Source organism: Monodon monoceros, unplaced genomic scaffold (genome assembly GCF_005190385.1).
Source record: "Monodon monoceros isolate NGI ecotype Baffin Bay Population unplaced genomic scaffold, NGI_Narwhal_1 Super_Scaffold_1, whole genome shotgun sequence".
Classification (NCBI taxonomy): domain Eukaryota; kingdom Metazoa; phylum Chordata; class Mammalia; order Artiodactyla; family Monodontidae; genus Monodon; species Monodon monoceros.
The window spans coordinates 60,010,874-60,038,390 of record NW_021703765.1 but is presented as its reverse complement, the minus strand read 5'-3'; the positions used below and the strand labels follow the sequence as shown (position 1 = coordinate 60,038,390).

General features: G+C 43.7%; 2 protein-coding genes across 12 annotated transcripts in view; one reads left to right on the top strand and one right to left on the bottom strand.

The window, feature by feature from the left end:
• FAM210A (family with sequence similarity 210 member A) overlaps positions 1 to 20,555 on the top strand; it is a 39,225-nt gene extending 18,670 nt beyond the window's left edge. For 5 of the 11 annotated variants that reach the window (XR_003792643.1, XR_003792652.1, XR_003792651.1 and 2 more), the window contains 5 exons: positions 6,357 to 6,468; positions 8,415 to 8,710; positions 11,066 to 13,445; positions 13,666 to 13,762; positions 14,182 to 17,861. Coding sequence is in view for 1 of the 11 variants with exons in the window: in XM_029216557.1 (XP_029072390.1) it covers positions 6,357 to 6,468; positions 8,415 to 8,648 (346 nt within the window). In the remaining 10 variants the exon portion in view is untranslated. Of the gene's footprint in view, positions 1 to 6,356; positions 6,469 to 8,414; positions 11,044 to 11,065; positions 13,446 to 13,665; positions 13,763 to 14,181; positions 17,862 to 20,406 lie in introns of those variants that run through there. The other 6 variants (XR_003792660.1, XR_003792657.1, XR_003792648.1 and 3 more) reach the window with 6 other exon arrangements.
• LDLRAD4 (low density lipoprotein receptor class A domain containing 4) overlaps positions 17,995 to 27,517 on the bottom strand; it is a 308,963-nt gene continuing 299,440 nt past the window's right edge. The window contains 3 exon segments of the mRNA XM_029216505.1: positions 17,995 to 24,340; positions 24,342 to 24,809; positions 25,901 to 25,951. Of these exon segments, the coding sequence (XP_029072338.1) occupies positions 24,281 to 24,340; positions 24,342 to 24,809; positions 25,901 to 25,951 (579 nt within the window). The 3' untranslated portion in view covers positions 17,995 to 24,280.

The window sequence follows — 27,517 nt, the reverse complement described above, 5'->3', positions numbered from 1 at the left end:
CTTAATTGTACTAATGAAAGCCTTTAAGTAGTTTTTTAAATGCTTTAATGTCTTCAATTGATAGAGGATGACTATTTTTCATAGCAGTTTTCCACATTTTAATAACAGTAGCTAACATTCGCTTACTGTGTACAGCAGGTATTATGCTAAAATTTTTATAACTGTATCATCTCATTTAATTCTCACAGCAACCGTATGAAGCAGGTAGTGCAATTATTCCCAGTTTATTAATGAGAAAACAGATTAAGCAAGAATAAGTCAAAATAACTTAGTTTTTCCCAAAATAACTCGGAGTCTGATTTCAAGCCTTAATCACTATGCTTGTGTCCCATCAACATATAGGATAGCACAGGAATAAAATTAGTTTCCAGAGATTTGGCAGCAGCGTGAGTTCTGTACTTAAATGTTTCTTACAGTGTTTATCAACGTGAAAAGATAACTTATTTTGCCATGTGTATGGTTTTGGTTGGAAATTAGTAAGATTTTGCAAAGCCTGGCTTGTATCTGTTGTAGACACAAAAATGAACAAATTGCAGACTTATGCTTTAATGTTACATCTGATGAATGTCAAGGTAAGGTCTTCTGTTCTGATCAGAAGTTGATTTGTTGTCCGCTTAAAATCTTGTTAAGAGGGTATATCTCGTGTTAGGTATTTTTTACTACAATAAAGTAAATGTTTTTTTAAAAGTTAATTTAGTGGTCCTAGCCTCTAGGTATTATAAAACATAGAATTTCTAAATGTACCTTTCTTGTTAATTACTGTTCCTTTCTTTTAAAGTGAGTTGTATCATTCACACTGTTTTAGGAGCAGGAGTACACGTAGAAACAGATTATCAATGATTACCAGTTTCTTTCTGCCACCAGCAGAACTGAGTGTGCCAGCGTGTGCCTGTCCCGAGTGCTGTGTGGCTTTTCTTCCTGTGGCCTGGGTGTGACCTATGAACAGTATGCTCACCATCCTGCAGGCAATGAGATGCACAGTGAAGACCACTTTGATGTTTTTGTAAACTCCTCTAATGGGTTTAGAATTATTTTATACTTTCCCAAAGTCCACTGATTTTCAGTTTTTGGTTATATTTAATGGTTTGACAGTAAGGTATTAAATATTTTAATGTAAAGCTCACTCATTGGAAAAAGCTTATCATTTATTAAATTAAAAGATGATGGAATGGAGACTATTCTTATTCTTGGGAAACATGGGATTAGAAATGTTTCTTTACAAAAGTTCTGTTGAATAAAAGGATTTTTTTTAACCTTATATAATTGATGCTGTTCTGTTTCTTTTCATATCTTTCTATTTAGTTCTTGTTATTCAGTTATTTCCTTCTTCATTATGTATTATTATTTTCTTTAAGAATTCCTTTCTTTGCAGAGATTCTTATATGTGCATTTTATGGAATTATCTTTTTGTTTATTAATGACATTTTCTGGACATGTATAAAAATATTTATAGAAATCTTCGGAACTGCCCTTAGTTTTTTAACAGAGCCTAAAATCATGTACCATTTTGAATAAAACTTTCATAGGCATTCAGTTCTTCTATTTAATGAATAGTTTTCTACATATTGAATTTTCTTTTTTGAGCCATTTAGGATTTTTCTGATTCGGTGTTGTGGATGACGATGAGTTTCTTCCATGTTTCTTTTGCCTTTGCTAGGTTGCCTTTAATAAGCATTCAGCCTCCTGGCCTCAGGGGGAGAAATCTAAGTTTTTAATAATTGAATATGAGATTCTTATTTGGACTATTAAAAAGAGTACTTTTGTTCCTTTTACTTTTCCTTGCCTTCAGTAAAAGAGTTCTATAACCAAAAAAACAGACATTCAAATAACCTAGTAATATTAATTAGACTTAGGACGCTTTCGGTGGTGTCTGCACTGATGCAGTTGTGGTGATGTTCTGCTGTCCCCTGTGAAGTCCACCTTTCTTGGTTTTGTCCTTCCCCCTCTTTTTTCTGTGAATGCCTGTGTGTAAATGTGGTGGGACTGTCCACTTTAAAGTCGTATGCCTCATCCATCACCGCCTGCCTTTGGCTCTTTGTCAGCATGGAAATTTGGTTCCCAGACCCAGCTCTACTGCCCCACCGTGACCACTGGTCCAGTTCTGTTACAGCATCACATAGCTAAGTTATATTAGGTAGGATGTGTTGCTTTCCAGAACAGTCCCTCATGTTTTGTTAAGTCTTTAATGCTTGAGAAATTGAAAGTTGATTTGTTCTAAGGGAAATGATACTTCGAAAATATTAGTTTATGTTTGAATGGCAGTGTATCTTTCACTGTGAGATGATTTTATTGTGATATTGGAGTTGATTGTGTTAAATACAGGTTTTCAATTCAACTGACTAGAGGCTGGGTTTATTTTATTTGGTTTTAGCTGAAAAAAGTTCTCTGTTACTTGCTTGTTGCCTACTTACTATTTTTTTTTTTTTTTTTGCGGTACGCGGGCCTCTCACTGTTGTGGCCTCTCCGTTGCGGAGCACAGGCTCCGGACGCGCAGGCTCAGCGGCCATGGCTCACGGGCCCAGCCACTCCGCAGCATGTGGGACCTTCCCGGACCGGGGCACGAACCTGTGTCCCCTGCATCGGCAGGCGGACTCTCAACCACTGCGCCACCAGGGAAGCCCCCTACTTACTATTAAAAGAAAAGGGAAAACATAGTTTGTAACTTGAGGGACAACTAGCATTACTGCCTCTCAGCACCACAGAGCAAAATGCCATTCTGTATTTAGTTAACACAGTGATGAAGATCTCAGGCTTTTGAAACATTTTATTTCAGGGAGATCTAAATTGTGCATCCTCATAGATTTAATTTTTTAATTTATTTTTTAATTAATTTATATTTTTGGCGGCATTGGGTCTTTGTCGCTGCGCACAGGCTTTCTCTAGTTGCGGCGAGCGGGGGCTACTCTTCCTTGTGGTGAGCGGGCTTCTCATTGTGGTGGCTTCTCTTGTTGTGGAGCACGGGCTCTAGGCGCACGGGCTTCAGTAGTTGTGGCGTGTGAGCTCAGTAGTTGTGGCTTGTGGGCTCTAGAACGCAGACTCAGTAGTTGTGGCTCACGGGCTTAGCTTTGGTTGGTCCGCAGCATGTGGGATCTTCCCAGGCCAGGGCTCGAACCCGTGTACCCTGCATTGGCAGGCGGATTCTTAACCACTGCACCACCAGGGAAGTCCATACATTTTATGTTAAACTAAGCTTTGTTGTTGCTTCTCTCTGGAAAAGTTGCAGAGATCTTTCATCTTCTAACAAGAAGTTCTCTGTTTGGTCAAATGAAGCTCTTTGAGGATGATTTTGTCTCTACATTTAGATGCCTTGTGTTTGGGCCTCAAATTTCTAAAGTTACAGATCCATTTTGAGGCACAGTCCTGACTGGTTTTCACTGCACTTCATCCAGACTGTGGATATACTTTTGCATCATTTGGAACATCCATAAAGCTGGTGGTTTGTGAAGCACAGGTTTCTGTCAGGCTGAGGGAACTTTTGTGACAAGAGTGGATATTACTATTTGGATCAGACCCTCATTAATGCTTCATATTTAGAAATTCCAAAGGAAATAAAAGTTATTTTTTAAAAGTTAAGTCATCAAATCAATAGTTTAGAAAAAAGTGGGACCAGGTGGTTGCTTCTTTATTTTACACAGGATACTTGTGCAAGATATCTTGGTCATTATTGTTTGTTTTTGTGATAGTTTTTTTTTTTTTTTTGCGGTACATGGGCCTCTCACTGTTGTGGCCTCTCCCGTTGCAGAGCACAGGCTCTGGACGTGCAGGCTCAGCCGCTCCGCGGCATGTGGGATCTTCCTGGACCAGGGCACGAACCCGTGTCCCCTGCATTGGCAGGTGGACTCTCAACCACTGCGCCACCAGGGAAGCCCTATGATAGTTTTTTTTTTTAGATTTATTATTCATTTATTTATTTATTTTTGGCTGTGTTGGGTCTTAGTTGCAGCACGTGGATCTTTGTTGAGGCATGCGGAATCTTTCATTGCGGTGCGAGTGCTCTTTGTTGTGGTGTATGGGCTTCTCTCTAGTTGTGGCCTGCGGGTTTTCTCTTTGGGTGTGGCTCGTGGGTTCCAGGGCACGTGGGCTGTGTAGTTTGTGGCACACGGGTTCCAGAGCGTGTGGGCTCTGTAGTTTGTGGCACGTGGGCTACACGTTGAGGCGCACGAGCTCAGTAGTTGTGGCACATGGGCTTAGTTGCCCCGTGGCATGTGGGGTCCTAGTTCCCTGACCAGGGATCGAACCCGCATCCCCTGCATTGTAAGGCAGATTCTTTACCACTGGACCACCAGGGAGGTCCCAGTTGTTTTTTGTGTTTTTAAATCACTCAGTTTGGTCTTATATTTAGCCACATGTTGTCTTTTTTTCCCCCCTGCATGATTGCCGTTAAATATGTAGATTTTACATACAGGGCTTAGTCTGAACTAAGAAATGATTAATGAAATAATTTGGTAATTGTACGGGTACCAGAAGAGATGATTAGCATGTTATGGTAGGGTGTTATTGTACCTAGTGACTTGATTAGATCCACAGAATCGCTAAATCTTTGTAGTACTAAGTCTTGCTTCAGTGGGGTTCTGTTGTTTAAGAGATTTGAAAAGGAAATGAGGGTGGAGATAAAAGAAACTGGATTGGACTTGTAGTTGATTTTTAAATCTAACTCTTTAAAGTTTCCTTCAGTTATCTGGTTTCCTCTTGTATAGATGGCCAGTAATTCCTGGTGATGATCATCCGTATCTATTGAGATTCGTCTCTGATCTCCTAGTATTATAGTGAAATCAGAGAGGGACAACTTTTCCCCAGTTAAGCAAATTATTTTTTAATATTAAAAATAAACTAGGAGATTACTACTACTGTAATAATAATGGATCCAGGCTGTTTCCTTTCTTAATTACAAAGAGAAAGAGTGCTTGTACAGAGGAGCAACCTGTGGACCCGACCTTAACCACAAGTCAAACTCACACAAGTCAAACACCAGGTCAAACTCACAGGACAGACTGAGTGTGTGGCTCCTGTTGTGATGCTCTGAGATGGACATAGAATCAATTCTGCAGCTTTCCTGTCTGAAAACATTTACCCCAAATTTAATCATGAGGAAACAATCAGACAAATCCAAATGAAAGGCTGTTCTACCACAAAGCTGGCCTGGGAGCTTCAAAAATCTCAGCATCAAAAAAGACGTCCTGCCTTCCTCCTCAGCAAAAAGTGCTGAGCAGCGCTTCTGGAGAAGAACTGGAAGACATGACAAGATAGTGACAAGGGACTCACCGGACAATTCAGGGAATTTTTTTTTTTTTTTTTTTTTTTTGCGGTACGCGGGCCTCTCCCGTTGCGGAGCACAGGCTCCGGACACGCAGGCTCAGCGGCCATGGCTTACGGGCCCAGCTGCTCCACGGCACGTGGGATCCTCCCGGACCAGGGCACGAACCCGTGTCCCCTACATCAGCAGGCGGACTCTCATCCACTGCGCCACCAGGGAAGCCCCAATTCAGGGAATTTTAACATTAGATAACGTACTTTTGTATTAACTATGTACTGTCCTACATGTTAAGTTTCCTGGCTGTGATGATTATATTATGTTTATGAAGGAGAAGCACAGAACAAGAACCTTGTGATTTGAGGTGAAGGCTCACAATGTCTGCAAAACTACAGGCAGTGAGGGAGAGAGTGGGAGAGCACGAGTGTTCCGGCGTGGCAAACTTGACACTCAGGGAAACTAAAAAGAAATTAGGGCTTACCAGTTGGATTAGAGACTTTTTCTGCCTTCTTTCCCTCCCTCCAAAAATTTGTTGCAATTCATGGTAATTGCTTCTTTACCTGCCTTTTAAGTCTGATAATAGAATAGAAGCATCTTTTTAGAATAATTGAAGTTTTCATGAAACCCATAGAATCATTTATTTTTTGCATAATACAGTAAGTGGTGTTATAATATCACTTGTTTTTATGATAATAGTATAGTTTGACATGTAATTTTAGAGGTAAAAAATCGTAGGTCTTAAACTTTGAGTTGGATCATTCTAAGGAACTAAAGATTATAAGATCAGGAGAATGATTAGAATCATTTCTGATCATTTCTCCTAGGTTACTTAATGCTATTAATTTTTCTCTGATAAATGATTCTGTTTTTCTCAGTGTGCTAATTAGGGATGTCCATGAACAGAAGCTGTGAACAGTGAGACACAGCAGGACGCTGGTGTTCATGCACATGTTGTTCCTTTAGAGTGAAATTAGAGTGCTTGGTGGTGCAGGATTGACTTTTAAACAGAATTTGGTTTTGATGTTTTCAGATAATCTTTTGAAAATATTTATCCCTAAAAGTTTATCTATATGTATATATAAATTACTTTCTGTTTCTTTCTTAGAGGAGTGAATGTCGTTCCTTTTCTAGAACTTATTGGGTTACCTGACAGCGTAGTAAACATTCTGAAAAATTCCCAGAGTGGAAATGCACTGACGGCATATGCCCTGTTTAAGGTAGGTACTGCTGTGGGTAGATGGCTCCTCACACTGAACCTCTGTAACACTCCGTGCTTGCTCCCAGGGTTGCCTTTGTAACTTAAAATACCGTGTTTCATCTCTTACATGTCTAATGATTAAAAGTAAACTAAAATTTTTAAGGGCAGGTAAAATGGTGGTTTAGGAAGAATTGCCTTAAGAATAGGTAGGTTTTTCATAACCTGCTGTGATGAGACAAAGTGAGACTTCTGAATTTCTAACGAACAGGTTGTCTCTGTGACATTTCTCCTATTGATAGTACATTAATTTTCCTTATTCAGAGATCCACATGCCACCTGACATGTTAGTGAAATTTAGCATTTATTTTACTGTTTATAATAGTTTATCTTTCTAAAAAGTAAAATAGTAAAGTTTAATCAAATTGTTTTATGTGATAAACCTTAGACTTAGTTGTTGATGTAATGTATGTTTCATTTTGGAGTTCATTGTCTTTACAGTTGTCTGGATTCAGAGAATGACATCTTTGTAAATAGATAGTTTTTACACTTATGGGTCTTTATTTTGGAAGAGAAGACTCATTATTGTAAGTTGTGGAATTTAGCTATATTAATCTAATTTTTCTCAACTGACAAATTAGGTTCTATGTAGCTTTATCCTAAGAAAACAGGTAGAAGAGATTGGGAAACTAGATGTTATTTTACTACTGTTATGAAAATATTTAGAATTATGGGTTTATAGTAGTACTCAAAAATAATGTTTTATTCTGTCATCCTCATTAAAATCCTCTGAAATATTGGGAGATTTCTTATATGATAATTTTGACTAGAGGGCTAAAGCTTAATTGCTGAGTTTTTCAACATTAAAACTTATTAAATTAATAAATTATCAAGTTTTTAGTTACAGTGTATATAATTTAACCTTAATCCAACTGTCATGATGGTTGAAACCATTTCCCTAATTATAACTGTTCCTTATCCCATGCTCTCATTTCACAGTCTGTGTGTTAAGTCTTTTTTTAATGTCTGTTGTCTTTGATCATGAGCTCCTAGGAATTTAGAGTTATGTCTTCTTTCTTTGTATTTCCACTGTGCCTGTGCTGTGCTCTGGAGGCACATCAGTGCTCAGTGCCTGTTGGCCTGCTTGGAATTGAAACACAAGGTTGGCACGCAGGTGGGCTGGTGTCAGCAGGGGCTCTGCTCATGTTCCTGTGCAAGGAAAGAGGTGTGGAGGGTCCACCTGGGTGTTTGGTTTCTGTAACCTGGTTTCTCAGGTAGAGCAGCAGACACTGAGGTTTCTTGCCTCAGAATGTGATGCAGCCTGTGCTCTTAACAATTCTCCCTTTGTACCAGTTCATCTACTAGTTAGTTTGGGACCTTAAACCTCTGGTCAGTTGACATGTGTACATGTCTCCTATATGTGTGCCATTTTACCACTTTTTGGCCTCATGGAAGTTCCTGGTTGGGATGCCAAACCCAGCATGGACTGTAATGAGAAAGTAGTATAAAGCCTGGAAAAGCCAAAGAAAAGAGATTTGGAAGTGAAACTAAACTAAACTCAGTGAAGAATAAACATTTGGCCCGTGCTTGCCCCTCAGTTTGGTTCCGGTTTAGATGAATAGTGTGTGCAGGTCGGCAGGGTTTCTGGGGAGTGGAAACGCATGTGCCTTTGTTATAGGGAGGGTCCTGAGGCCTCCCTCTGGTTCTCAGTGAGTCTGCCCCCCAGGTTCACTAGCACATGGGTACAGAACTTTGGAGCTGCCCCTGTGAATGTTCTCTAATCCTGGGTCAGTGTCTAGGTGACAAATACGGAATGTTAGGAGGGAAAACCATATAGGATGTAACAGCCTTATGAAGCAATAAAGTAATTGATAGTTTGGTTATTAACAGGAATTTTAACGTCACACTATTTTTGCTTTAGACAACAGTTGTAATCAGTACTGATCTGTCCATTTCCTTTTCCCACAGATTGCAACGCCTGCGCGGTACACTGTGACCCTGGGGGGGACCTCCTTCACTGTGAAGTATCTGCGCAGCCGTGGCTACATGTCGACGCCACCCCCTGTGAAGGAGTATCTGCAGGACAGGATGGAGGAGACAAAGGAGCGCCTCACAGAGAAGATGGAGGAGACAAAGGACAGACTCACTGAAAAACTGCAAGAAACCAAAGGAAAGGTTTCTTTTAAGAAAAAAGTGGAATAGGGTGCCTTATATACCAGGTTATAGACAGTTCCTGCACTTTAACCCTTGGGGACTGGACAAAGGTACATGCTCTTGATTATTTTTTTGGTTAGCAGCCTAAATATAGCAGTTCTCTGAGGGTTAAAGAACTAAGATAACTTTTTAAAGTTGAACATCACTAGAAAAATCAGTGTTTTTTGAAAAGAAAAAATGAACCCAGTATAAGAATTTCATGTCAGTAGCAGCGTTAAGCAGTGGTCCATGTCTTCAGTCATCCTTGCTTTGTGTTTAGATAGCTGCTGACTCCTTGAATAGCTGGTGCGGCCCTACACAGATTTAACACTAGGTCTTCATCTTTTTTGTTATTTGAGGTTTTAACGATATTCACTTCTCAATGTGGAGACAAACTGTTATCATCAGAACTGCCTGTGAATAAGAGGATATTTAGTCTTTCTCTAAAGATAGTATATAACGGTTACATACCAGTTAAAATGTAGCCTTCATATAAAGAAAGCTGAATGAAAATTGGGTCATATATATGTAAATAAGATGTATTGGTTATATGTAAATGAAAAATTGACCCTTTAAAAATGATTTTTACCTCAAGCTTGCCATAATCAAATTTTTTAAGCAAATCTGTGCGGTCATAGCACTTTCTCACCCAGAATGTAAAACTGTTATTCCTGCATCATGTCCTCTCCAACTGATCTCTCAGAGGAAAAGGGAAAATCAGCACACCTTAAGTTTATGGTGGAGATCAGATGCGCTTAGCAGTGCCTGCAGCTTGTGGTTCTCGGCAGTGCAGGTTTGGGAGGATGGGACCTGCCTGTCCCTGCCACCTGGTCTCCACCAGCCAGAGTCGGTCTTGATTCCATTATGGAGTAAAATTTTAAGATTGTAGCTGCTGTTTTCCTCTTGCATTGAAACATCCTTACTTGAGCATTTTACTTGAATTTTTTAAATAGCAAAGCTGTCATTAAAACCTGCTTGGAATGAAATTCAGTTGTTGTCAGATGTGAAAGTTGCCACAATTTGTGTGGGTGTGTTTGAGGATGTGTTTGTGTGTTTCCTTTTGCTCTAACTGCCTTTACTTCAGTTCTAACCTTTGAGTTGAAAGAGGGAACGGCCTCTTTCTAGATTGTCTTTGTTGTGAGTGATCTGATAAGGCTGCAGGCATCATTGCTGTGAGGCAGGGTTTTCGTATTAAATACTGAGTTTGGCCAAATTTAGAGAATACTTTAAAGCGAAAAAGATGTTTGCATTTGATATGTCTCATCATTATATTGGCTGTGCTGTGATTGGACTCTTCTTTGTGGGGGTGGGTAGAGTGGTGAGGGGGCAAGGCTCACTCTGCCACATGCAGGCCCGATCAGGCAGGATGGTTTGTCTCCTGATACAGATCAAACGTGTGATTTCAAATTGACAGCACATTTTCAAATTCAAAAACAGTGAACATGTTTTAGCTTGTTTATTAAATAATTCACATTTTTGCATATATTAAATGCTAAGATGGATATTAACAAATTTCTTGTTTGTTTATTTTTAACCACTGAGACTGTTCGGTTTAAAATCATGTGTTATATGAAACTTCCTTTTTACTTCTCACGTTGCATAGGGCGTGTTTTCCAATGAGGATAAATTGTGGGTCTTAGAAGCACTAATAACCCTGAGTTTCCACCTTTGGTTCAGCCTGTTTGAGATTTGTTGCCATCCAGTTTCATAATTGTGTTGTGTTTGTCCAGTTACAGAAAGTGAGATAATAGGGAGTGCTTTGAAATTCTCTAGTAAAACATTCTCTGAAGGTGTAAGAAGTTCTTTTGTCATTATTTGGTATCAGGAATATCTGATCTTGTCAAATGCTGCTGCTCTCATCTTGCTAACCTAGTCCTTAAGGGAAGCTACAAAGAGCCGAAAGGGGGACCCCTGAAATATGCATGTGGAGTATTCGTAGCAGGCCAACAGCACATAGTGGGCATTGAGTTAAATTATCTGGGTGTGTGTGTGTGGTAAATATCATAACCATTTTATTTACAATAAGCCTTATACTTGCTGTGTCTGGTGTGTACATCTGTATTTAAGTAGGATTTTTGACAGGGTAAAGAGGGAGCCATGGCTGAGATTTAATTTAACACCTATAAAAATAGATAAAAAGTGTTTGCTCAGCAAATTAACAATTGAAATGAAAAATAGATTAGGTAAAAAAAGACTTAGTTTATTCAAGAAAAATAGCAAAACCAACCTTTTAAAGTACCACAAAAATGTCTCTTACTGAACCAACATTTTGCATACAGTAGGGTGCTATTTGCAGATTCCAACAAAGGAGAAAGAGTTTATGTATTAAGGTCACCTTCCTGCCACTAGTAAAAATAATAAAACTATGCCTTCAAATATAATCTTCAGCTTATTTGTTATAGAATCTGCCTTCCATTTATTTACAGATGGAAGACGTTACTGTAGTCCTTTATGCTCTAGGAAGCAATGGAGCTATTGGCTGTCTTATTTCAGTGACCTCAGAAGGTAATTCCAGGAATTTTATAAACATCTTAACAGTTTGGGCAGAAGAGATGTTTGAAGAAAAGAAGCAAGTTGTACGTTAGACATATCTAGCTCTTTTTTGTGTTCTTTCCACTTGGTTCATCTTCAGGATTTCTTATCCAAATTCAGATGTTCTGAACAAAGCCACTGTAGAAGATTGTAGAGTATGGTGATGGTAATGAAATGGACAGAAAATGCTTTAGCAAATGAGTCAGAAAGAGTACATGCATCTTTCCTGATACCTTTGAGATGATACCATTTTTATAAAATGCATTGGTGAGATATACATTTCTGAATTATTAAAGGATTCTGTCTGAAAAATACTTGCTTTCATGGTAATATAGACATATTTCTTCTGTTGGCTACATCTTACTTTTTAAAATGGGAACCTTCATTTATTTCAGATTTTCAAAATTGAATCTCCATAGGGAAGATATGGAGTTAGTTTAGAAGAAAGTAAATACATTTAGATTAAGTGTTACCAACATTGGTTTGAAGTGGTTTTTGGTATTAGATGCTTACTCAGTTGGCTTTTCCCGAGCCATGGTCTACGGTGCGTCCAGTCACATTGGCCTAGAGGCCGGAGTTGCACAGGAGTGTTCATAAAAAGTATGGGCCTCTCTACTGCCTTGGAATTTAACCACCTGAACCAGAAATCTGCAGAACCAGAGGTGGGTGCTTTTAATTATTCATTCTGCAAATAGGAGCTTTGTTTGGTCTCTCCTGGTCCATCTGTATATTACGGAGTACCCAAAAGATTCTGCCTCCTTGACCCAAAGGAACAATAGAGGCAAGAATTCTCCTTCTCTTAGAGACTTGGCCAGAATTCGTCTTCAGCCATGAATTTTGGCCTGGCTTTCTGATTCTTGAAAGATATTTGTCCTGCATTTTGAGCTTGTAACTTACATTTGAGAAATGCTAAGTTTGTGCCGATTGGGTATACTTTTCCCTCTTTGAGATTTTTTTCCTTTGTGACTTCCATGTCAAGCTGGTTCATTTTAACTCATTAAAACAAGTTTTTGGTTGTCTTGCTTCTTCAGGGTTAGGCTTTGAAAATCAAGCTGTATTCTTCCCCATAAATCGCTGGCAGCCACCAACAGTAATGATGACAGATCATAATTGTCTTGTGGCAGTTATCTGGCTATTTTGATAAGAATGATTCTCTCAGCAGAGAGAATGCGGCTTGACTTCAGAAGCCTTCAAGGCAGAGTATGACATTATTCCGTTGACTTGGACAGTGCTCGTGGGAAGTGCACAGGCAGCCCCAAAGTCCTCCTCAGCACTTGTGTTTTCTCTCTACAAGTAAGAGGGCTCATGGAGCCTGAGACGAACAGAAAGCGCTTTCACGTTGTGTTTTCTCTGGGACAGCATGGTCCATAAGAGCAGAAGTTGTAGGACAGGTCAGAGATGTTCCATGTGTAGCCACAATATATTCTCATTCTTCCTGACTATGAGGAATGCATAGAACCTTTCTTCCTTCTTTCCTCACCTCTCCCTCCCTCCCTATGTCCAGCTTTTTCTGCTTTGAATTTTGACCATTTTAAATGGTAGAAAACTCTCTTTGAAGTGAAAAAGAAAAAGGCGAGTTTGCATGCAAGCGTGCCTGGTTGTCCTGCGGTAGCCGGTATGTGGTTCTCCCTCCCTCTGGTGGGCAGGCGCTATGGCCCACTCCTCAGTAAGAGCGGGACAGAAAGCTTGCAGGTGTTTCCTGACTTTCTAATCAGGTACCTGCTGAAAGTCAGCCTTTTACTCCATTTGGGTAATTTCATAAGATTACTTTTAAGTGTACCATATATGAAATATATCTAATATAATCTACATGAAATCTACCTAATATAATCTAAATAGGGTAAAACAATGAGATGTTTCAGCTCCTTAACACTAATTGAGGGTTTGTTTGTTTTTAAAAAAAAGAACATACAGCATTTCCTCTATATACACAAATATTAAGCTGTTATTTTGTATGCACCTCTAAGTATGAGATTTGAGATTCTGTAATGATTTGAAGCGCATTTTGACTAATTTGTATTTTATTGAATTTGAGTCAGTATTTTCTTTGGATACAATCTTGCGACTTAATTATGGCTGTTGCTTTACTTCTTTAAGAATAGTGGCTGTTTGGGTTCTCTCTTTGCAAGGGTCCCAAAGGCACAGTTTGTCCAGTCCTCAAACACTGCCCTGCCATTCACCTTGGTCTGGAGGTAGAGTTACAGGGCTTGGTTGCCATCGTGCTCCATCACCATGTGCTTGTTATTCCCCTCCTGAAGAAGATGGAAGATACTGGTAGGTTGTAATTGCATTCCTCACTTCTTTTGGTTTGGAAATAAGGGACAAGTTTTACTTTCCAAAAAAAGTTGAAAATATTATTATCAGTAAAACGCTTGTCCACAAAACCTAATGCAACTTCTGTTGAGAAATGTAGATCATTTTGTAACTGCATTATTTTGGAAGCATTTTAGATTAATAGAAGTTTTCTCAGTCATAAACCCAATTTTCCCTCTAGTGGGTCACTTCAGAATGTTGAGGCCAGTAGCTGTAGTTGAAGAAAGGCGCAGGAGAGCCGGGTCAGACGTTCAAATCCAGGAACTAAGAAAGGTAAAGTAAGTACCTGCTTTGGAACTTGTAAAATTCTTTGTATTTTTGGAGCTGAAGCCAATTTATGAATATTCCTAATCCTCTGTCCTCTTCTGGTGATTTCTATCATCTTTTCCCTTTTAACTTCATAATTTTCTTTTTTTAAATAAATTTTTATTTGTTTGTTTTGGCTGCGTTGGGTCTTTGTTGCTGCACACGGGCTTTATCTAGTTGCTGTGAGCAGGGGCTACTCTGTTGTGGTGCTCGGGCTTCTCATTGCAGTGGCTTCTCTTGCTGCGGAGCACGGGCTCTAGGTGTGCGGGCTTCACTAGTTGTGGCTTGTGGGCTCAGTAGCTGTGGCTCACGGGCTCTAGAGCGTAGGCTCAGTAGTTGTGGTGCATGGGCTTAGTTGCTCCGTGGCATCATAATTTAATTCTTTCTTTAGAGTGATATTTCATTATCCAAAGAGGATTCAGCCTTAGAAAATACCCCATCCTCCCGTGGTAAGAAAGTGAGTTTGCTTTTCCTACTGCACTTGTGTGGAGGGTCATGGTGGTGGTCACAGCACCTGAGCCTGCATTTGCGACACTTGGAACGGCTCAGATTGGAATTTTCCTTTTCCTTGGGGTCAATCGATGTAACATCTGAAGCATCAGGAGCTGGCTTTTGTGGTTACTTTTCTCACTGGGAAGTTCAGTGTATCCCCAACTAAGAACTGTTGGGCTGGCCTCTCTGGGAGTGGAGAATGTGTGTGCGGGAGGTTTACGGGAGGTTGACAGTGAGGCAAAACCATGTGCTCATGGATGGTTCCGGAAGGAAGGGAGTGTGCCAGCATTGGTGAAGAGGATGCATACGTGGTACAGGATCCCGGCACCAGGAGCCTGGGGTCCTTGCGGTTTCCTTGAGGCTGTGACAGCACTCAGATCAGTGTTAGCTCCCCCACCCCTCACAGAAAGGAAGCCAGAGAAGGAAAAAATGGGGGCAAGGTGGGAAATTATTTTTTAAAAACTATTCTCCCTTCAGATTTTCACATTTTATTGCTAAGGCTGTAAGAACACTCCCTGACACACACACAACATGGTTTTTTAACCAAAAAAACTGTCAACATCTAGAGTAATGAGAAAAGAAACAGATGTATTTTACTTAAAACCATGGTGAGGAGGTTTGGGTCCTGGTGGTTCAGTCTCTGCCTTGACACAGGTGCTCCAACCCCCTTGGCACTAACTTGGCCCGTTTCCGTCACTGGCATTTTAAGCTGCAGTGTTAGCGTAGAGAGCATTCCAAGGCAGAGTGCTATTTACAAGTCTGTAGGAATTGGGTGAACCTGGAAAGTGAAAGCTGAGCAGCACAGCTCCCTCTGTGGGGGCCGCATGTGGCAAGCATACCCTCTCCTCCAGTCTTCGCGCAGGTGACCCTGTTGTATGCGTGACATTTGAAGACATTAACCTGAGACAGAGCTAATACTTGAGGCCACCAGGTCTGTAGGCTCCAAAGCCTGTGCTGCCCTTGAACTGTAAGCAGGAAATCTCAAGCAGGACCTCAGGGTCCCCCACCGAAGCCAGGGTGGCAGACACAGCCTGGCTCAGGTGGGGCCAAGGGGATGGGTCCCTGACCTGCCATGTGGGAGAGGCCAAAGTCAGCACTTTGATTTGAAAGCATGCTTACTCTGTCTGCTAGTGTAGACTGCTAGAATATTTTGTGCTTCCAGATTCTGGTGGTAGTACCACAGTAAACTCTATAAATGCAAATGGCTTTGTAAACAGGTTAAGTCATATAGGAGCAGTATACTATACACAAGTGTGTGTAAATGTATATATACTGCTTCCTGGTAAAGCCTTTTGAAAGTCTGTATTGCAGTTAACACCATGCTGTGTTCAAATGACTAAGACTGTAGCTTTTGATTTTTTTAAAGTAGGGTGAATGAGGTTTACATTATTAGCACAAAAGCCCAAAGTCTGGACAGACACATGCCATCAAAACAATGAAATTTACAAATGCACAGCTTTTACCTTTTGGCTGTTATTTTTAAAACATGCATTTTAATTAGAATCCATTCAAAGCAAAACGTCAAAACAGTGTAACGAGAGAAATTATGACGTTTTAAGTAACAGGCTCGTTATAAACTGTTTTGTGCAAGTGTCATCATGGAGAGTCAGAAATAAGTGTTTGTTCCAAGGCCACTGTGAGTGGCTCTCTGAAGGATTCTGGAGGTTCCTTTCGAGCACACTGCTTTTCTAGATGTCCTCGAGGGTGCAGGGAGAGGGCTGCCTGAGTTGCTAGTCCATCTACTTAGCTGTTGGCAGCTCTGCTGTTTCACAGACAATCCAATGAACAGAAGTCGGTCCAAGAAAGCCAGAGACTGGTGGGGTATGGGATCCGGTGCAGGCCCTGAAGTGCACTGGGGGCTCCCCATGTACCAGGTGGGTCAGCAGGGAGCCTATCGCCAGGGAGGGAGGTGTTGGGCTCTGTTATGTCCTGTGCTGAGTGTAGCCTGAGCAGAAAATGGTGGGTCCAGACCTTGGCGTCTCTCTCCCTGGCTGGCGGTGCCTCGGCTTTCGAGGGCCCACAGGGGCTCCTTGGCCTTTGGCACTTCAGCTCCAGCCCGATGGACAGCTCCTGGGTCACGGGCAGCCTCCAGGCCTATTGTCTGGTTTTGGCCTGGGGCTTCTTCTGAAGTCTTCAGAGCCTTCTCAGTGCACAGCCAGGGCTGCGGGAAGGGGTCCCACAGGCCCCCGACAGTGGAGATCAGTGTCTCGCCTCCTGTCCTGCAAGAGTGCAGTCTCTGGTTTCTCAGCGCCACACTGAGCCCCGCTGCCCAGATGGACACAGTGGGCCCACCCTGACCATCTCCTGCCTCCTTCAGAGCAGCTCCAAGTAACCTCCCTGCACCCAGACCCAGCCAACCAGGCGACCTCATATAGAAATGGGTTTACTGAACCCAATCCAGTAGGAATCAAGCCTGGAATCTCCTCTCCTTCTGTGACGAAAGTTTATACTGGTCTTACCTTCACTGAGGGATATAAGTTTGGGGAATATTCTTTAAAATTTCTCAAATATCTGCTGAATAAGAGATTATAGAATTTATTCAAGAGCATAATGTGGTTTATCAGTGACTATTTGCTGTTTTAATAGAAAGAAATCCTTTTCTTACAGCTATTTTCCTCCTTATAGCTTTCTAATCCCCTTTCCAAAATTGTCTTAAAAAATTAATTCAGAATCTAAAATGGGTTTTATGGGAGCTCCTTGGCGGTCCAGTGGTTAGGACTTGGCGCTTTCACTGCCGTGGCCCAGGTTCAATCCCTGGTCAAGGAACTAAGATCCCACAAGCTGTGCGGTGTGGCCAAAAAAAAAAAAAGTTTTATAACTAGAGTTTGGGGCCCATACAGTTATTTAAATGGTATTTTAAGATTTCAGTTTCCAAAGTTCATTTGTTTCCACAGTTCATTACTACCATATAGAAATGCAAAAATATTTTAATTGTATTTCCTGTAACCAAGCTAAACTCACTTATTCTAGTAGTTTGGTAGGTTGTATGAAGTGTTTTTTTTTTTGTTTGTTTGTTTTGTTTTTTTTTTTGCGGTACGCGGGCTCTCACTGCTGTGGCCTCTCCCGCCGCGGAGCACAGGCTCCGGACGCGCAGGCTCAGCAGCCACGGCCCACGGGATCCTCCCAGACCGGGGCACGAACCCGCGTCCCCTGCATCGGCAGGTGGACCCCCAACCACTGCGCCACCAGGGAAGCCCTGTATGAAGTTTTATACATTTCACAATTATGTAATCTGTGAATGCATATACTTACTTAGAGCTTAGAGATATCATTCTAATCTCTCAGTGAAGGAAACTTAGATTCCTTTTGCTCCATCATCACGAACTGAAAACCTCTGATGCTAATGACCTTATTAGCCTCTGAGGGTGTCTGCTGAACGATTCTCTTTAGAAGTCTTGCTCACGTTTTGGGCTGAGTTGACTCAGTTTGTCTGTGACAGCTTCCAGAAGCCTGAAGGTGACACCTCAACTCAGGTGACGATCCCTGAGTGTTCTGTGTAGAACCCAGGACTGTATGATGTGATCTGCCAGGGTTTATAGCAAATATAATGATTTCTGAAAAGTCAGAGTGAATAAGAACTGAATGGGACGGTTACCTGGGGAACCATAAGAACCATTTCTGAGACGGGTTTTTAAATGCAAGTAGTTTTCCCCCCACCCCCCAACATATGCTTTGTCTGTGAAATATTTTTTTATAAAACAAGAGACACGTGTATCAGTGATCTTTTTTTAATGATTTTGAGCTGTGGTTCGAACACAGCATTAAGAACAAGCAGAAGAGGCTGATTTCATAACACACAGCACTTAGAGCAACATCTTCCTTTAAAAGTCCGGATTGCGGTTACAGACCTTGGGTCTAAGAACTACATCCCCTCGCTCAGTTAAAGAGGCAGATACATGACAGCTGGAAATCTTTCTCTGTGTATAACTGGGAATTATGTTGAACAGTAAGCACAAATGTCTGTTTAAAAAAAAGACTTTAACAACTTCAGATTATTATAGATCACGTGAACAACTGTTGAAAAGTTCAGATAAAGTTGTACTTTTTCATTATAAAGCAGCCTAGTGAAAATTAAGTGAATTAAATGCGATGCATAGTATTGTACATATTTAAAAATAGCTTTTACACCAGAAAGTGTGATTTTTGAAAGCCATGAAATGAAGAATAGCAATATACCAGCAAGCACATTAAGATGAACCAGTATAATTAACAGTAAAGTTTAAGCCTCTATTAGTCCTGTAGAAAAGCCATGACGTGGTAACAAATTTAGTGCCTTTGAGTCCAGAACATCCTCAGATGACACTCCTGCTCAGCAGTCCTCCCAAGAGATGAAGTCTGGGGGAGTTTTTCTAACAGGGAGGAGCCTCCACCCTTGACCTGAACCACCAGGGCCACTGCCATTGGCAGTGAGCAGACAGCGGGGGCAGTGGGTGCAGAAAACACAGATCCCCATCTTCTTGTGGCCTTGCAAAGCACAGTCAAAGAAGGGCTGACCTCTGGTCCATTAGCATCAAGAGTTGCAGAGGTGTTTTCAGTTTAAGGATAATCAGTAATTGTTTTGTGGAGGACAAAAGTATGACTCCGTCGTGATTCTCAAAATCAAAACATACACCACGGAACAAATAAAAAACAAGGAATTATTAGAATTTACATCCTCTGATGACAGAATAAACTGGAAATAGGGATCAGGTGGGCAGAATTTCACGAAACTGTGGATGGCACTGGGAAGGATGCCCACACCCACGATTTCATCCATGTTTTGTTTTTTTTTTTTTGGGTTCGCGGGCCTCTCACTGTTGTGGCCTCTCCCGTTGCGGAGCACAGGCTCTGGACGCGCAGGCTCAGCAGCCGTGGCTCACGGGCCTAGCTGCTCTGTGGCATGTGGGATCTTCCCGGACCGGGGCATGAACCCATGTCCCCTGCATCGGCTGGTGGACCCTCAACCACTGCACCACCAGGGAAGCCCCTCATCCATGGTTTTAATGAACATTGTCATAGGCTCTTCTTTTTTCTATTTTCAATATTAGAATATTTGAATGCAGAGGTCACCGTCAGACACTAAAGACAGAGCTGTAAGTAGATGCTGAGTCAGGGGGTGTGACGTGGTCCCTGGTCAGTGGCAAAGCCTAGTTTGTTTCTGGGGTCGTGATCACCAGGAGACACCAAAAGGAAGGGACAGGACATAAGAATTCACTCGGCTGGCTGATTGCCAATCTGCTAATTATAACCCATAACAAATCTTTCTGAGACTGGGGTCTTCTCAAGTGGACTGGTTTGTCCTAAGTTATTTTTCCTGCAAATGCTACTGTTCATTCATTGGTTCCACAGCTTCCGTTTGTCAAAAAGGCACAGAAAGACAGATGGTCACAAATGCGTCTGGACTGCACAGTCCTCTGCTGCAGGCTGATGTGCTCACTCTGACCTAAGTTTTGCAATTTCAGTGAAAAGTGCACTCTTCACTGGGTTTGCCCTCTTCATTCTACAACATGAAACAGAATATTTTTTCATAAAGCAAGTTGAAAAATCCACATTTTTTTCTGATTATAGCTAATACTGGTCCAACTGAACATTATCGAAGGGATTAAAATAAGCATCTGGTGGCTCCAAAAGGCTGTGGTATTTTAAAAAATTATTAAGTGTTTTCACAGCAAAGATGCAACTCTGATTGCTGTACATATGTTGTTCATAGGCTGTGCTTGCTTGTTCAGACTTGTTTCCCTTGTGTCATAATACTGATATTTATTAATAAACTACATAGACTTTTATCTGTATGCATCCATTTGCACATTTCCTTATAAAAGAGGACAGAGCACATAGGCATTCACAAATTCTATGCCATTTCTCTTAAAATTGGTATCTATACCTTATATTGCAGTATTAACAAAGTTTTGTTCTACCCATTGGGTAGGATTATGTGCGTAATATAGTCAAGTTATATACAGCACCTTACAAATGAACGCCTGACAGACACTGAAAGCACCATTGTGAGTGAGGCACAACAAAGGGGGCTGGGTTCCTGCATCTGCAGAAGTTAGAACATGAAACACCTTGGCTGCTTAAAAACTACTGCCACGCTGAGCTCTATGAAAGGACGTGGATCTTCACCATCTGCATCTCTGTACAGCTCTCACCCCAGCACCTCACACACACTGAGGACAGCGCTGCTCACAAGGCGTCCCTCCCTGCACACCAGCCTGAAGGCAGGAGCAGCAAGTGGCCGTCTAACCCTGGCCGTGAACATAAACTTGAACTGTGCAAGATGCAGCACTTGGGGAGTAAAATAAGCTAAAGCTGAAATCCTGATTCCTGCGGAATTCGCACAATTCACGTGAGCTACTGGGACCCACTTGTGGTCGGGGTGAGAGCAGGTCTTTCATCTGCTTTTGTTGGGCCCCTTTAGACACAGCGTCCTTACACTGGGGGGGACTTGCCAATGCATCTCCATTTCGCCAAGGCCAAGGTGACCGTGCAGAAGGGGATCCTGGTCCCTGCCTCTCCACCAAGGTGCGGGGGGGGGGGGCTGTCACCGCAAGGCCCCGTGCCCAGCACAACTATCTTTCCCAGTTTTTCCTTCACAGACACTGCTCAGCTCTGGAAATTTTAAGAAAAATGAACGGTACACTAACATGTTGCTGTTCTAAGCAGCAGACCTCAAGCAGCAGCCTTGGCACAGCAAACACAAGGCTTGGGGAACAGCCCCTAGCCGCTGCCTCGCAGCCAGGCCAGTGTGGGAGCCTGGTGGCCAGCAGCAAATGGAAGCTGCTTTGGAGGGGCTCGTGGACCTGGACAGTCTCTGCAAGGACTCTCTGGACAGAAGAGCAGGTGGAGGTAAGATCCAGGCCCACCTGTCAGGATGCAGCCACTGGTTCTGAGGAGGGCAGGGATCTGAATGGATTCTCCCAGATCTGAGCTGCTTTTGAAAAGTGCTTGCCTTTGAGCCCTTCTCATTCTTATGATGATAAAATACAGGTGAAGAGGGGGATAATTTGAAGCTGGAGACACGCTTATCTGAGTACAGGTCCCTATGCTGGGGTAGAAGGCCCCCTGCTTCCTGCTGGCCCCTGTGTCCTCCTCTCCCAGCTGCAATTAGTGGACTTAAGTGTCATCCTCATGACAAACCTTCCCAAGTTTTGCACATTTTCCTCTGCTGTCTGAGCTGTGTGTCCAAGTGTATTTGTGGTACGGAGGACAGAGGGTATGCTTGTCAAGCTTTTTTAACACTGAGTTTTGGTCCCAGATAGAACTTTGTGTTGGGTTGGCCAAAAAGTTGGTTCAGGTTTTTCTGTAACATGGAAAAACCTGAACGAACTTTTTGGCCAGCTCAATAAATGCACAGTTTCTTCAGCAAAATCTCTTTTGTAGTAAAGGACAACCTTAGTGTCTGAGGAACACTAGGCTTGCTGAAAAAGCCAGCAGACACATGAGTGTTCCTATAAGTGGGACTCAGGGTGCCTGGGGTTCATATCCAGGGAGTCGCTAAGACGGAGCCCAGCTCCCCACCCACTGCTCACTGATCCCCTAACCCTCTGGTTTCTAACCTGGACCCTCAGGCCCCACTGATCAAGCTGCAGCTTCACAGTCACGCCTCTTTCCACACCATGTCAGCCACAACCTTCGAAAGAGCAGACGTCTAAATTACCTTTTTCCTGTGTTGAAGGGAAATTGACTATTAATTCAATTTATGACCTTGGCTTTTAAACTAATTCATTACAGAGCCCCAGCCTCAGAGACCATTCAGGTCATGGTTTGATATGTCTGCATCATTAAATAACTATTTACATTAGAGGCAGTTATCTAATAGGGTGGCCGAAAGGGAGCAGTCTCGGTTTTGAAGAACAATTAAAGTTATTTGAATTAAATAATTGTTTTACCAGTACTGTGAACATCTGCAAAATGTTCGGGTACTTGCAAAGTGACTAAGGAATTTATAAGTTTCTGAGCATAACTCACCATTTTGAGCTAGAACTACTGGGTGTGTTCACCCACTCTACCAGAAGTGCAGGTGAGGTTTGGAATGATGACACCATCAGCCAACCTCCTCATTCTGCACCTAAGGGGAACCGCCTGACCGATAATCTGCCCGAAGATGGGGAGGACAGGCACCTTCCCACCTTCACCAGCAACACAAGGGGAAACCTCACGCCATGCAGAGTCCCAGCCTCCTTTAAGCACAGGCTTGAGGTTGAGGCCATCTGATACGGTGGGTGGGTGGGTGTCCTCTGGTCAGGCCCCCAGGACTCTGCCCGTCCCAGAGCTCCTGCCATGGTCCTCAGCGTGCACACTGCTCAACAGGGTCTGAAGCATGAGTGACAATTGTTGACCACCATCTTCTTTTAAGAGATTGACTACTTGTGTGGATGTTACTGTGTGAAATCGATGAAGATTCCAGTTCTCCAAACAAAACCCAGGGACCTATACCAACCAAGAGGAGCCTCGGAAAGGAGCAGCAGAAAGCAGTTTGAGAGCTTTCTGCCAGCAGCACGAGGGCACCTCACCGGGCAGCCACCTCTGAGACCACAACAGCAGACACCCGGAACTGCAGGTCAGGGTCCCAAGTCATCCCTCCAGCCCTCGGTCCCTGCGAGAGCAGGCAGGGGCTGCACAGAAGCACCCCACCCGGGTGCAGCAAAGGCAGATGCTTCTGTGAAGGAAGTTACTTTAGGTGAGAATGAATGTTACAATTTTTAAGGTTAGTTTTCTAGTTGATTTTAGCTGCAAGTTGTGCTTTTTACCCTGTGCTCTGAGTTGCTCCCCGCCCAGTTCTGGCCTCCACTGCAGAGGCTTAGTGACCCCTGGGAGCGCATCTGGTTCTGAGCACTGCATTCCTCCCGGGTGCTGGTCCGCATACTTGGCCACATGGGTCCCTTCCTCAGTCCCAGGGGCTTCTACACAGTATCTGCAGCCAGTGTCACGCACGTAACAGGGCAGTGGGCTGCACAGAAGTGACTGCTGAGTCTTGCTGACCAGCCATCCAGGCCTGAACTCCACTATGCAGGGAAGGAGAGACCGCAGGAACACTCTGAAGTCATGTGTTTCAATAGTATAAAAATAGCCACCTTGCACTTTAAACAATTTATTGCATAAAATAGTGTATTATCTGAGTATATTTCATGCTACAGTGAAAAAAATCTATACCACAGAAACTGCACTGCTGGAGGGCCAGGGCAGCACTGTGTGGTGTGTAAATGCAGGTGTAAAACACGCAGCCTGAGGCTGGAGGGACTCAACACACCAGGGATGCAGGAGTTTCCTCTGCTCCATCCAGAGTCTCCAGGTGCCTCAGTGACGCATTCACTGCTGTGTGGTGACTTTCTTGGTGAATGTAAGTAAGTGGTGTACGTTAGGCTACCTCCCCTAACACCCTTTCCTGCATGATTATGGGGGAGATGATTATGGGGCCTAATTATAATCCACAGGTGAAAAGACAACATACAGAACTTTGAGTAAAGCTTCCTCATTATCTTAAACATGTAGTGCAACTTTTAAAACACAGCATCACAACACTGATTAACCCCTTGCATTCATCTGACTTCTCCACTTTATACCTTGGCACACAAAACAGGAATTTAGAATCATATTTTTAAAACAAAAGTTCTACAGTTTGGGGGTGGGAAGCAAACTGGCGATTCTTCCCCATAATGTATAATAACGTTTTCCTCTGTATTCAGTTAATTGTAAAACAGGCCATTCTGGCCTCTTCCCCTGCTGCGTCTGCTTTCATAGTCAAGTCAGATGCCTCTGTGGGTTTTATTTCATAATGTCTTCAAAGCACCCCTTTGTGTTCTCATGCCCACCCTTTGCCAAAACCTGCCCTTTCCTATCAATCACTGCCCCAGATGAACACCGTTTGCAGCCAGACTGGAGGAGGTTTGTACTATTTCAGCCTGCGTGCGGCCCCTGTGGAAGGAATCACTGTTTTACTGAACTTGCTGTGCTGGGGACGGAGGGGCAGTGCCACTGCCTCCCTCCGCCTTTCTTAAGTCAGGTATGCACGCAGGTCAGATGAGGTTCCCGGGCTTCCTGTCCTTGCCCTGGACGGGCAGCTCGGTGCCCCCCAGGGCCGTCCCGCTGGAGTGGCAGTCTGCTCCCCTTGTGCGTGCTGTGCTGGGGGTGGAAGAGAGTGGCACCCAGGCAGTGGCCCATCACCTCGCTGTAGGCCGGGGGTGGCCCCTCCATCCTCCTGTTACTGCTGCAGGTGCTGGCACTTATGCCTGAATTGCTGCTGGGTGGGCGTGGGCCCCCGCTGTAGACGGACACGTCTATCAAATCGCTGTCAAATATGGTTCGGTTGGGTGGGGCCCTCACAGACTCTCTGTTGAGTTCCATCTGCTGTTCGGGGTCCCGGAGCTGCAGGGTGCAGGGCCCCTGGTAAGGAGGCGGCTCCTCCCCGTCCGACAGGGAGATGGTGGGGGGAAGGTCGATCTCGTGCTGTACATAGGGGTAGGTGGGCTGGAAGCGGCTGAACCGATCCCTCTGGAGAAAGGTTGGGGCAGTCCCCCCGTTCCTGGACCGCGGTGCGTACATGATCTGCAGGGAAAAGAGCAACACCTGGGAGATGTTCTTGGCACAGTGATGACCACGGACGTGATGGCAGCAAGGAAATTCACGTATGTTCTCACCCATCTGAAAACTTTTCCCCCCAAAAAACATGTAAAGGCTATTCCAGAAAAACAGAGGTTTTTCGTTCCTAATGACTTTACATCACTCACCTTGCCAAACCCAGGACGGTTCAGCAACGGATAATTGCGGTTACCTGAAAATGTAGGTTTAATGGAGTTATTGTGTACATTTCCCACTGGTCAAGGAGAATACAGGAGCCCCCCACCCCCACCCCGGCCTGCCCACCATGTGACCTTCTTCAGACCCCACTCCTGTGATTCAGAGGAATATAGAGGGTGAAGAATTTTCATTGTAAATGTAAGTTGTAACTTCACAGGATGGTACTTGGAGCAGGTACAAGACATTGGGTCAATTTATGAGTTATTTATAGGAGCTTGTTGCCCTATCAATTACTTAAAAATATGAAACAAGTGACTTTTTTTCTTTCTGGATAAAAGTTTCCTGTAGTTATTTTTAGCAGCTGACATGAAAACTATTTTATATTCCAAAGTAAGTATGATTATAGACTTTTTTCCCCCCGAAAGAATCCAGGTACTCTCTTGCATAGCTTCTCATCTATTCCACCATCTCACTTTCTTCTAGAGGAAGGACATATGTATATAAAGATATACATCCATCTGTCAACTTCTCTCACACCATGTTTTTAACTTAAAGGCAAAAAACGTTATTTTTACAATCATACTATTAAACTGGGAGATGGGGTGAATCGAGCGGTGATGTTTATAAGCTACACCGACAGCCACCACCTCATTATCAGCAGCCTAAGGCATCAAGTGAAGGTCCTGGATTCTTGACTGTTTTCTGGAAGGAGCTCTGGCCAGGCACAAAGAATCCTTGGGAGAGTCTAGGGAAGACCCCTCCCCCACCTCTTAAACCAAGTTACAGGCACAGGCCTTGATCTTCATCTGTGCTGACACGTTCAACCCTTCCACCAATTTTGTTCATCCCCCTCTACGCATCTCCTGCCACCCACACCCCGCCTGTGTCCAACCCCTTACCTCTGAGGTGGGCCGAGGTCCAGATCTGTCTGAAGGCCACAGGCGCCCTTCCTGGTTGGGGGGTGGGGGACATCACAGGAAGATCATTAGTTTCATGCAGCAGCACCCAAAGCCAAGGGATCACACTCAGCTGAGCGCAGGCTGTGTAACACCCGGAACCACAAAGTCCCAGCCTTTTGTTACCTGCACCCCCAGAGGAGTCGAAGTCAAACAGTTCGGGTCTCCCCACAGTAGCCTTGAATGGTGTGCCCATCTACACCGCTGGCTTTCAGACTGAGTTTCCCAAACCTAAGAGCCCTCTGTGCATCTTCTTATGAATGGATTCCTCAGTACAAATGCTCACGAGGAGTGTGGAACCTGACATCTAGTTGCTTAGTAATCTTTCAAAAAATGTTTGGCCAGGGACTTTCCTGGCAGTGCAGTGGTTAAGACTCCATGCTCCCATTACAGGGGGCCTGGGTTCAATGCCTGGTCAGGGAACTAGATCCCACATGCATGCCACAGCTAAGAGTTCGCATGCTGCAACTAAGGAGCTGACGAGCCACAACTAAGGCCCAGCGCAACCAAAAAGAAAAAAAAGACCAGCAAGGTGATGAGCAAACAGCAGGCATGATTAAGGATCACTTCTAACACCATAAACTTGTCTACAGAGCATTTCAGTGTGGTATCCCTTTTGAACCCCAATTGTAGGCTATAGCAGGGTCTGCGGGGCTTTTGTGACTACTAAGAGAAGAACGGGGTGGTGGGTAGATAAGTGCCTGTATTTTTGGATTCCCAGGAATGTGCACATACGACCTCCTGCCATCATGGCCTCCTGTGACCTGAAAGTGCCCACCGGTGGACTTGGGAGGTCAAACAGCCCCAGGTCTTAAAAAGTGAAAGCGACCTCCCCTGATCCTTGCAGGCGGGCATCCACCACGGCCCCCCTCGCCGTGAGCAGGTGGCATCCCTAGATCTGACTATACAACTATGTAACGGCGACAGAGTGGCTCTAACCAGGTGTCCGAGCCCTAGGCAGTGCTCCTTTGCGTCAAGGGCGATGTCACTCCCGCGTTGAGAACAGCACAGAGCATCCTCCACTGTTCCTAAGAATTCCACCCTTGGCAACAGCAGATTAAAGCACAGGGCGCGGCCTGACAACCAGATGTCACAGCACCAAATGAAGCGGGCAGGAAGGGACCCAGAAGAGGGGTAGTAGCATGTTTTCTGAAAATGGCAATAACTATTCTCAATGGCTTTATTTTCCTAGAAGTTAGCAAAACTGGAAAAGTGCCTAAAAGAGATCCACACCAAGCCTTGCACAGGTGGAATGTTGTGGTTCTGCAGGGACCCCCTCCTCTCCAGGGGCCATCGTCACGGGACGGGTCTGCACCACCACAGCCTCCGCAGGGCACGCACCTGCTCTTCGGCCGCTGCCCCTATTGCTCACTCAGCTGCTCGCTGGCGGCTGCCTTGAGCTCAGGCTTCACAGGGGAGGCCATGAGGTTGGCCTCTTCTGGTGTACCAGAAACAGCCCTGCGAGACCAGGGCCCAGCCACCCCGCCACCCTTCGCGGGAAGCCGGGTCCTCTGACCACGACGGAATAAGCTGGGAAATAAGATAGCAGCTCACAGAGTT